An 11,496-nucleotide genomic window follows, 5' to 3' on the forward strand; every position below is an offset into this window, starting at 1 on the left:
AGTCACAGAGACCTGAACCAAGAATATCCTTGTCAGTGTCCTCAATCCAACCTTACACTGCCTGTCAACCCGCTGCCTAGCTAAGCTCAGCCCTTAGTATTTCTGTCACTTGAAATTTAGAGGGAAGAGAAGACAGACATGGTTAAAAAAAAAAAAGCAGTGGAGGAGAAAAGATAAGAAAGTAGAAAATGGGCCACTCATTTGCCTATTAAAACTCAGTCCCTTCACTTCTCTTCCCCTGCTATGTTCTGCAATATAGGGATGAACTCTATAACTACATTTTCTCAGGTTTCTTTACTACTGGCTTCCTGCTCTTTCGGCCAATGGAAGACTTGAGGACAGGAAGAAGAAAGAAGCCAGAACATATTCTTCCTTTTCTTTCTCAACCAGGTATGTACAGGAGTCACTATAAGCCATGATGACATTTGCTCCATGATTTCAAGTCCCGGGCAACAGTGACCAGCACGGTTCTAGTTTCTTCCTCAAAGCTCCCATTTCCGGGCTCTCTTAACACTGCTTTCTCTTTGGTTTGCTCCAGCCATAGGAGTGGTGCTCGTTTCCTGTATTGCTAATCTCTGGGTTGCCTCATCACCTTCCATTTGGCCTCCAAGCGCTTCCATTTGTGTAACCCATGCTACTTTGATTGAATTCCTTCTTTTTCAAATACCTATTCCTGAATGGATTCTGATTGACACAGAAAGGAAGACCAGAACTGAGAGAAATGCATACGAGTCACTTATTTTCTTTTCTAGGTAACAGGACTCCTGCCATTTTGGATATAGAAGGAGGCAGGGGAAACGTAGAACAAGAAAAGGAGCAAATACTAATCGAGCATCTTTAGTGTGCAAGTGTTTTAGTATAATAAATCATCACAGATGAGGAAACTGAGATGCAGAGAGATTAGGTGCTTGCTGAAGATCACATTGTAGATACGAGTTTGAACAGGAGTTTGAAGTCAGGACCACCTGATTCCAAAGCCTTTTTCCACAGCAGCATGATGTCTCACTAGCACATATAAAGTTACCTTTAGAAATGGTTCTTGAAGGGTTGAGGGAACTAAGGTATGCATGTAGAAAATGTCAAATATCACTCAACCTAGTGATCCAGGTTCCTGTCATGGCCACACCAAGCTTAAGTAACTGTCATCATTACCATGCATCAAAACTAATACATCTTTGAAAATTGCCTTTTATCCCACCCTACACCCTGCTGGGATCTGGGATGGCTAATGGAGAAGCACTCTTGGGGACCAAAAGTATCCATTAAACACATCCCTTATTTTTAAATATTATGGAATTCAGGGGTCCTTTGTTTGAAAGGCTATAAGTTAATTGAGAATTCTTTATACTTCCCCCACAGCAAAATTTAATCAACTCGCAATACTTTAATGTAGATATCTTCAGAACCTTAAAAAAATCATGCTGCTGAGTAGACGGAATGACAGAAATTCATCCTTATGTGTTCTCATCTACTCTTAATGTTTTTATCTAAAACCCAGGAACCCAGATTTGGTTCCTCACAAATCTAGATCTCTCTTGAGATGTAGACCTATTTGTGTATATTCAGGCAAATGTGACTTAACATGACCCAAACTAAACTTGCTATATTTCCTACAATATCAGGCTCTTCCATCTAAGCTCCTAATTCATTTCAGTCAACAGCACCGCAGTATACCACCTTCCCAAACTGGCTGCCCCAGCCAATAATTCTAAACTCCACCCATCTTCTCAGGCTCTATATCCTGTTAAAATAAACTTTCTAAGTTTCTCCCAAATCTGTTCTCATTCATTCATTCAATGGCACTGGGGACACTGAAATAAACCAAATGAGCTAAAGTAGTTAATTTATTTGTTCCTTTTCATTATGAAACCTTGGGTCTTTGCTCACCCAGGCCATAACATTAATCTCCTTACTATTTGGATTGTCTCTCTTCATCTAGTTCCCCACCCATGTTCCCTGTGCCCTCAGAATGAACTTTATAAAACTGAAATTCGATGTCACTTTCCAACTTATGATCTTTCAAAAGCTACCCAACTCTTCCAGATAAGAGCCTCTGGATGGCATGTGGGATGTATCACATTCGTCTTCTCCAGCAGTTACCTACGATGCTCAGACCTACCAGCCCCTACTGCTACCTTCTTATAATTGGGTATTTGTACATCATTCCTTTTTCGTAGAACACCCTTCATCATCTCACTTTATTTGATCATACTCATCTCTCAAAATTCAACAAAAAATATTTTCCTCTCTAGAATCTGATCTCTGAATCCATCCCCTGGCTGGATTTCCTCCCATATGATTCCTGTTCCAGATCCCCACAACACCTAGTGCATGCCTTTAGCATTTATCACCACCCTTATCAGACTAATAGGGAAATGGACTGTCTCCTGCACTCCACTGTGACGTCCTTGAGAGTAGGGAGTGACTCAGTTCACTTTACATCACCAATGCCAGGCTCTGGATCTGGCACACAGACACTCATATAAAACGGGTAAGTGCATTTTTTGAAACTATGATGAAACAATGTTACTTTGTGAAACTCCTAAGGAACTCTTTTTTTTTCTTTTTACAATTTCCACACTCCTATCCTTTCTCTTCTGCTCAAAAGAATATAATTTCTATAAAATAGAAACTACTTTTGCACACCCAGCTATTAGTATAATTATTCAATTTTCTTCTGCTATTACCATAAGTCAATTAACAAGTGTTAAGTTGTATACCTGGCCAGAGAAGTCCAGCCAGCAGGAATTAATCTAGGATCCATGAAAATATCCTTAGTACATTCCCCAGAACAAGCCCAAAATTTGTATTAATTTTAAAGAAATGTAGAACTACACTAACAGTTCTACGCTGTAATGTACAGGATACTAGTATAGATACACCTAATAAATTGAAGTGCTTCTTTTATCAGGATAGTATTTTCTTTACAGCCCATTATTAAAAAACTAAAAAAAAAAAATTGTCTCATTTGCAGGTCATCATAAGGTCAGAATAACAGGATGAACAGCTTTTCTTTACACATGTCAAAGAGTAGATCCCACTGAAAGAGAAAATCCTTCTCAGACTAGCCTCTTTAGATAATTCATAAGCATAGCTTTGTTCCAGTACCACTCCTCAAATTCTGTGCACCAGAAGGAAAAGAAAATGACGTTTACCACTTCCTTCCCACTACTGAAGTCATGTGTTAGTACTGCCAGCAGCGCTGCATGTGTGTAGGCAGGTTTAAGCTGAGTAATGCATTTAGGTGGTGTGGTATTATAATGCAGAGTTTTCACCAGAGTAAGATAAACTTCCTGTACCTATTGGCACTTAATAATAGAGGTTTGTTTACACAGGATTACTCCAGTTTTCAGCTCAAAGCCAAACTAGTTTTGAGGAAATACCGCAGAGAGCAATTGACTTTGAATTTAGTTGGAGGCCAATATTTTGGTTCTAACAAGAGTGGTATTTTTGTTTACTGTTCTGGAGACAAATTTACCCAGAAAGTTTATGATTGCACTTCAGGTATTAAAGACTGATTTTCCAGCAATTAAGATAAAAAAAATTAGAGATCTAGTTTTCTGTGTATGCTTCTATATTCATGCCATGCCAAACAGTGTGAAGAATCCATTATCATAGACTATTGCGATGTGGTAAAATGTCATATTAAAGACAGGAGAGTGCTGTTTCAGCTTTTCTATACTCTTTATTGCCAATAGTTTAAAATGGTCAACATAAAAAAAAGATTTTGATAATAAATACTGCTCTTTGGGCTGTAATAAATAAAAAGTTTATTAACAAGGAATGCACTTTTCCAGCCACAAATGTCTTCAAAAATTAACAACAACAACAAAAATATATATATATTTATATATATATAGGGCCATATTTCACAGTTAAGCAGCCAAAAGCTGCTCCAATTACAGCCTTTGAACAACATGGGAGCTTCCTCCCTTCTCCCTCCCCTTCAGGAAGTATATTCACAGTTCCAAGTCCTCTGTCTGAAATGCTCTCTACAGAGAGAAGTTAAGAGTCAATGCGTCTTTCTGCAAAATTTTCTGATAAACCTTTTAAAACAGGTATGCCCAGGAAAACTGCATTCTGGTTCACTCTTGGATTAGTCCAAAGCCCAAGAATTGTATGCCTCAGACTGGTCTGGACCCACCCTGTCCAGCAGACCACAGAGGAATTGTTTTCGTACCACCACCTGTCCATCTTCTTCAACATGCTGTAGATCATTCCATTGGCTTCCCTGGAGATCTCACAGTGGAAAAGAGGAGTCCCATAGGGTTCATTCAAAAAATCTTCTAGTTACATCTCTGTAAGAGCATGTTCAGAGCATATTCCATTCGGTTTTTTAATTCTAATGAACAGCCAGACATCAGCAGAGTTGTCAGCCTGAATGTTGTAGATATCCTGTCCTCGTTGATATAAGTGAGTAAGTATTCTTCATTTTGGCTACAGATGATAATTTTCGTATGGTCATGGTAGAAATTCACCTTAAAAATAAGCGTAGGTATTAGATCTCTCTAAACATTCAAGAATTAGAAAAGTACATACAATAATTAAACTAGTCAGGTAAAAAACATTTCTCAGGAAATAAACATTCACTTTACTGAAGGGTCCATTTACCTGAAAGGTACCATCATTGAAGAGCATCATTAAGGCTTTATCAGATTTTAGCCACTGAAGGAGGTAGAGCCGAGGTCTTCGAATATCTGTAACACTAGGCAGATCTCCACCCTGGAAGAGATTAGGAGAGTTAGCTGGTGCCTTTAAATATATTGCAGCATGCACTCAATTCTTCTAAGCAAATGCCTCTCAAACTGAAGTAAGTAAGCATCAGAATCTCCTGGAGATTCAAGGCCCCACCCCCCACAAGTTTCGACTCAGTAGAACTAGGGAAGGGTATGAGAATCTGCACTTCTAACGAGCTTTCAGGTGATCCAATGCTTTAACTCTCACTGCTCTAAAGTCACAATACTTACATCCATGAGGTTCTCCTCCATGTAATGAGAAAAGTATTTCAGCACCGTCACTTGACTAATGAATTGTTCAGGGGCATCTGTTGCTGAGAAAACCGAGCATTGGCCAAGCTCTGCATAGTAGTGAACTGTTCTAAAAAACAGGAATGATAGGGAAAGAATGATAGGGAGAGAAGAGTTAGTTGCCATTTTTTCAGATTTCTAGTCCAAGATTAGAGAACTAACAGAATTTTACTAACTGGATACACTTACTTTTTGTCTGGAAGGAGACTCATATGAGCACCATTGTTGAAAAGAACTCCAACAGTATGGTCTGAGAGCTGGTACCCAAAGCCATATTTGTTAGAGTAATCGACCCACTTGGTGACCCACTGAAAAGACGTGCTCAGTTGTTCTTTGGGAATGCAGTCAGCTTCTGGCATGTTTTCTAGACATCCTCGAAGTACTCTTGCCACTGTATCTGCAACACTTCCCATGGTACTGTCCTCAAGGCCTGAAAAATCAGAGAAAAATAGAAATCATAAAACAATTCATGATAATACTTTAGGTTTTGGTAGACGTTAAGTTTCCCATTAGCTAAGGATGCAGAACTCAGAATTTTCTCCCAGCTTTTCCCAATTCCTCTAATTTTGTTTTTTCTGCGTTAACTTAGGTACAAAATAAGTTGACTTCAGTTACTTAGTATACTACTGGCATTTATAGTTTCATTATTTAAAATAAGATTGTCAACCACTTACATTCACTACTGCTGCTGCAGCTTCCAAGAGTCCCTCTAACTATCATCCGGATAGCATCCCCAATTTGCTGCTTGTTTTCTATTGCAGGTGTTCCAGTTCTGGCAACTGTAGTGGTCGGGGGCTGGAGCTCCTGAGAAGAGGGAAGAGTCATGTAATGAGTCAAGAATCTAAATTCATTTAAGGTTGAGAATTCCCAGTTAGGCTAAGGTTATGAACACAAGTCAGAAAAATAATATTGCAGTAATTCAGTTACATGCAACATTAAAAGACAAAATCACTCCCTTCAAAAGGTAGGAAGAAAAGTTTTAAAAATATAGTATGTGTGACCCATGATAACCATGGTCCTAATGCTAACTAACACAGAATGGATATAATTTAAAGTGTTTATGTACATTTTAATTTTTTCCAACATACCTCATCTGTCCTATGTTTGCTGGGTTGCTGAGTTATTGAGGTCTTTTTCAAATCATGCCTAAGCTTGTAAATTTCTTCATCTTCTTTAGACACTCTATCTGTAAATCAAGGAAAATAATTATGAGCATTACTCTAAATTCAGGTAGAAACACAGCTAGTCATATTTTCTCCTCTTGCACTATTAACCAACTTATGAGCACATAAGGTAAAAACAGCATTTTGTCATTGTCATCAGCTGCAATTATACAAGAAGCACACTTTAATGTTTAAGAAACAAAAAGCTATCAATCACAAAATAATTTACAGTATGGATTTATTATGCTATGAATGCCAAAGTTCAATAGTATATAAACATACCAGCTAAGTTATGCTGGTATAAAAACTCCTTTTAACTAACCTATTGAATTTAAATACGACATTGACTACATAAAGGATAATTCTTAACACTTACTATGTGTGTCAATATATCTTGCTTTGTCTTTTTTGCCACCAAAAAGAGCAGCAGCAGCTTTCTTAAAGAAATTCTTTGCTGGGCTTGACAAGTGGAAATCTGGAACTGTATGACAACAGCTAGAAGAAAGTCTGTCAGGAGTGAAGCCCTGTGGAGTATTAGAAAAGGCCATCAAAAATCTGCGAGGTAACTGGGATCAACAGCATATAATAAAATGGCATAACACACCAACCAACCTGCAAAAAAAAGTCATGTCGAATGATGTCATCCAAACTAGGGCGATCCTCTGGATTTTTGGACAACATGCTGGCTATTAAGTGCTTTGCAGGAGCCAGCAATGAAGACGGCATTGTATACCTTGCTTCTCTTATACACCTATAAGTTTCTTTCAGATTTGTAGTTTCAAAAGGGGGTCTTCCTAGTAACATTGTATACCTGTGTGTAAAGAAACATTTCTTTAGGAATGGTTATAAAGCAACTCTTTGCAACTGCGCAAATGTAAATTCAAATTTGCTTTTTAATTTATTTTTGTGCATTTACTTACATTACACAGCCTAAGGCCCAAATGTCTGATTCACAACCATGTCCTTGTTTGTTGAGTACTTCTGGAGAGAGATAATTTGGGGTACCACATATTGTTCTGGAAAGACAAAATACCAAGATCTTGTTAGGTACTATTCAACAGTTTTCAACTTAGTTCTCTGGTTGTGACTTGATGGGAAGTAACACCTTAAAAATACATTGAATTTCTACTTGGAAATAAATATTCAATTTCCAAGTGACTTCTAATAATTCTTTAAGTGCATATAAAATGTTTTCAGCTTACATGACAAAAATGTTCTTATATAACCTGGACAGCATGAATTCTAAGGAGAACATGGTTTTTTTATACATTTCATATAAATATAAGACAGACTTCTTTGATTGTTTAGATTATCAATTCAAAGGTTTAGGGCACTCTGCCTGGGCTCAGAGTAGGCACTTAAGAAATGTTTCCTTAAATTTATATTTTGTGGTTTATAAATTTAATATCTATAAACATTAATTGAAAAATAATAAGGGTATATTTTCAGCAAAAACCCTAATAGGATATATCTTTCTGATCATTACCTCCTTCTGTGTTCCAAGGGTTCCAGCCGTGCTGCCAAACCAAAGTCTCCAACTTTTAGTTCCATGGCTTCATTAATAAAAAAGTTTCCTAAATGATAAACAAAACAAAACATGAAATCCCTTTGAAAAGGTGTTCTAACCTAATACAAATGAATTCACTCTGGATGCAGGCAGTCAACTGTTATATTAAAGTCATCCATTCAAAAGCAAGATTGCATAGGCTACACTGTAATTAAAAACACTGATAAAAAGAGAAAGAAGAAAAACGCACCTCTTTCTAAAGCAAAAGTCAACATTTGGGGTAGAGAGCTTACCCAGTTTAAGATCTCTGTGTAAGATTTCTTGTTCATGTAGGTATTTTAGTCCAGATACAATCTGCCTGAGGTAGTATCGGACTTCTGGCTCTGTCAACACCTTTCTTGCTTTCAAGATATGAGCCATGGACTAGAAAGGGAAGGAAAAAAAGAGAATCTGTCAAATAAAGTTATTAAAATCACTGGTTTCCCTTTGCATACCGAGTATCGAAAGTTGATGTTATAATTATCACAACTAAAATCTCAGATATAATGCAATTTTAAAAATCTGTCAGTTTTAGGGAAGTAAATGTAAGTTAACACTTACCCGTCTACTGCAGTATTCCATGAGAATGTAAATGTTTTCTTTGTCCTCAAAGTAGTGGTAAAACTGCACTACATGCTTATGGTGAAGAATTCTGTGAAGCTCTATTTCTTTGTCAATCTAAAATAGGTAAGAAATGGTTTATTAGTCTCCAGTCACCTCTGAAAAGCCAGTGCTTACACATGCAGAAGACATTTTCCTAAAAGGGAAGGGCCATTCTTGCACACAAAGAAAATACTTTACTCAACAGTCATACACACCTTTTCCCTTTGATGAGGTTTAGCTACTCTGCTGTGAGGAATAATTTTTGCAGCATAGACTTTGTTGTTCGTCAAATCTGTCATCTCATAACATTTTGCAAAGCCACCCTGAAAAGAAACAAAGCCCAGACAGAATTAAGTATGGCAGAAAAATGGACGTTTATATATATATATATATATCAATGAATAAAGCAAAAATATGAGGTAGGGACAATGGGAATGTAGTCTACTTTTTACAAATCCCTTCATGAGAGGATAAGCATTCTTGAAAACAGTAATTAAAAAAAACAGTTTCTCTTCTTTTACAAAAGGGAGCTTAGAGGAGGGGGCGATATAAGAAACGTCTTATGAAATTAAAAAAAAAAAACACCGACTCTCTGCGGAGCAGGTGGAAGGACAGGTTTGGTGTAGAAAACCCTGTCTGTAGAAAGATCAGTTTCACTGGGCTGCGGGAGGTCTACAGAGCCGTGGTCACGGATGCAAAGCCGCTTCCCAGCGCTGTCAGCACACAAAAGCCAGAGGAAGGCAGGTGAGGGGCCCACGTCGCGCCCCGATCGGATCCCCGGTGGAACCGAGAAGCGGTGGGGGCTCAGGGCCCGGCTCGGGACTCGCCCAGACAGACCTCCCTCCCGCCTGCCAGCCGAGCGCCCGCCGCTTGTCACCTTTCCCAGCACTTTGCCCCGGCAGTAGCGCTTCCCAGTCGTGGGGTCGACGATAATCCTCGAGATCTCGGCCCCGGAGTGCGTGTGGTGGTGGTGGTGGTGGTGCGGGGCCGCCGGCGGCACCTGCGCCTGGGGCTGCGGCTCCTCGGGGGGCTGCTGCCGCTTCTTCTTCGAGTCCCCGCCACAAGCCTTGCCCAGCGCCTGCTCGCACATCTTGGTGCTGGCGGCCGGCTGATAGGTGATAGTCCGCAAGAGCTCCATTGTCGACACACCGCCCCGCAACGCTATCAACCCCGAGGCGCGGACACACGTCCGAACTTGCCCTCGAGCCCCCGCGGCGCCGGTCAACCCGCGCCCGACGCCCTCGTCCAACTTGTGCGAGTGGGAACGCGCGACGAACTCATATATATGGGCTGGGGAGGGGCGGAGACTCGAAAAGGGATACGACGTCACGGACGACGCCCCGCCCACCGGCCGCGCGCACCAGCCCGGTGGAGCCGGCGGAGTAGGTCACCGAGACCCGTTTCGAAGTGGTGAGCGGTGCCGCACGCTGGCGGCCGGGAGTGCGCGCCGCGTCGGAGAGGCCGTCCCCGGGCCGCCACCCGTTCTTCGAATGCTCGGAACTTTGGCGTTTAAAATAGAAAACCGAGGGCCGTATGCCTGACTCCATCCCCCGCCCCTCAGCTCTGCCCTCGCCCTTCTCCCTCCCCCAGCCTGCCGGGGGCCACGCGGTGAAGAGCTCGCCGCCCCGCCGGGCGCGCCAGTAAAAGCACGTCCTTTGCTCCCGCCACGGTCCCTCGGCCGGCCGGCAACCTGACGCCACCTGGTCAAGGTGTGCGTGCCCGGAGTCCGTGGCACAGACCCGCCGAGGCCTCACCCTGGCCTTCAGGAGGGGCTTCGTTGCTGCTCCCCCGGCCTCGCCGCCCCGGCCCCTCATGGAACTGGCTCTTGCCGAGCTTGAGGCACCGGCGAGACCATGCCAAGATGACCGGAAAGGAAGGGTTCCCCCCGCGGGGAACTCCCGGGTTCACGAAGCGTTGCCCCGGGGGCGGGGCGCGCGGTCGGAGGTCAGGGTTTGCCCTTCCCCGGGGCCTGGGAGGCCGACGCCGGACGGAGCCTTCGTCTTCAGCGGGCCCCAGTTCCGGAAGGCAAGGTCGCCACCGCGTGGAATGTTCCAGAAGTACGGTTAGCGGTTCCGAGGGGGCAGGCGTTCACGACGGCGCGGGCCTCGGCCGGTGGGCGGTGCGGAAACGCGCCGGCCGCTGTGGCTTGGGCGTGGGACTCGCCCGTCGCTCGGGTTGTGGCGCGCAGACCACGCGTCGAGCCGCGGCGTTTGTTGGCCTCGGTGCTGGGGGGTCCAGCCCACGCAGAGCAGGGGCGGAGGAGCCGAGACGCGGCTTAATCTCTCCTTCTAGATTTTGCTTCTCAATTATACCAACCTAAGAACACCATTTTGTTTCTTGCTTTAGTTATAATAGGGTGACATTTTAGACTTTTGAAATACCTTAATTAATCCTATGACAGTTCTGAGTGGGAAACGCTGTTATTGTTCCCATTCTGCAGATGGGACTTGCTTAATGAATTCCAATTTAGTACGTTTGCATATGCAGCTTACGGTTTATATGTATGCATCAATGCATGATTTACGTAGTTTATGATTTGTAGTTTAGTAATCATCCAAGCTAGTCACGTTATGTTAGCGGCAGGCTTCATTCTTTGTGTGTATGATAACAAAATGTGGTAAGCTGAGGATACTGAGTTCCAGAGTCATTTAGAAGCCCGGATTGATAAAGCACTGGAAGGACTTTAGAGGATAGGTTTGCTCCAGTCTAAGATTGACCGTGTATGGCCTCAATTAAACGAACATTTGCGAAGACATTTTTCCTCGTAATGTCCAGCAGGGGCTTCTCTGGCATTGGCGAGCAGTCAGCTCAGGGCAAGTCCGGGCATGCTCCTCGTAAATAACAGTAGCCTCTACCTCCAGGATTATCAGGTTTAGAATAAGGGGTGGGTCTGGGAGGCGGAAGGGAAGAATTACATAATCCTCCCCTTTATTCATAAATTAGGAATGATCTTTGTTCCCCAGATTTATGCAAACTTGTTTGCCTGTAGGCTTGCCGGTTTGGAGAATACTACCTTAATTTCCAAAGCTAGTTTATACACCATGCCCTTACTTTATTAGTTGATAATGAACTTCTCTCTCTCTCTCTCTCTCTCTCTCTCTCTCTCTCTCTCTCTCTCTCTCTCTCTCTCTCCCCATATATATATATATATATACAC

The 11,496-nt window shown here is 42.2% G+C and overlaps 1 protein-coding gene and 1 long non-coding RNA gene across 2 annotated transcripts; one reads left to right on the forward strand and one right to left on the reverse strand.

Annotated features, from left to right (window-relative positions):
- Nucleotides 1-2,398: 2,398 nt before the first annotated feature.
- LOC143647336 (uncharacterized) lies at nucleotides 2,399-6,717 on the forward strand. The gene is made up of 3 exons (XR_013157984.1): nucleotides 2,399-2,491; nucleotides 5,789-5,991; nucleotides 6,613-6,717. It is a non-coding gene; the product is annotated as an uncharacterized LOC143647336 (long non-coding RNA).
- On the reverse strand, nucleotides 3,754-9,593 carry PLK2 (polo like kinase 2). The gene is made up of 14 exons (XM_077117205.1): nucleotides 9,217-9,593; nucleotides 8,555-8,662; nucleotides 8,298-8,414; nucleotides 7,991-8,120; nucleotides 7,677-7,764; nucleotides 7,111-7,206; nucleotides 6,803-7,001; nucleotides 6,567-6,714; nucleotides 6,116-6,213; nucleotides 5,702-5,831; nucleotides 5,217-5,457; nucleotides 4,968-5,097; nucleotides 4,612-4,722; nucleotides 3,754-4,478 (listed from the first exon to the last, which is right to left on the reverse strand). The coding sequence occupies exons 1-14, from the start codon at nucleotides 9,475-9,477 to the stop codon at nucleotides 4,287-4,289; spliced, it is 2,049 nt and encodes a 682-aa protein (XP_076973320.1). The 5' UTR covers nucleotides 9,478-9,593; the 3' UTR covers nucleotides 3,754-4,286.
- Nucleotides 9,594-11,496: the final 1,903 nt, after the last annotated feature.

This window comes from Tamandua tetradactyla, chromosome 9 (genome assembly GCF_023851605.1).
Source record: "Tamandua tetradactyla isolate mTamTet1 chromosome 9, mTamTet1.pri, whole genome shotgun sequence".
Lineage (NCBI taxonomy): Eukaryota > Metazoa > Chordata > Mammalia > Pilosa > Myrmecophagidae > Tamandua > Tamandua tetradactyla.

Excerpts from the sequence above, each read along its gene's own strand:
- PLK2 (XM_077117205.1), bottom strand. The coding sequence starts at position 9,477 with ATGGAGCTCTTGCGGACTATCACCTATCAGCCGGCCGCCAGCACCAAG. Across the intron at positions 8,121-8,297 it reads TGGAATACTGCAGTAGACGG|TCCATGGCTCATATCTTGAA; the intron begins GTAAGTGTTAAC and ends TTCCCTTTCTAG. Across the intron at positions 4,479-4,611 it reads TCAATGATGGTACCTTTCAG|GTGAATTTCTACCATGACCA; the intron begins GTAAATGGACCC and ends CTTATTTTTAAG.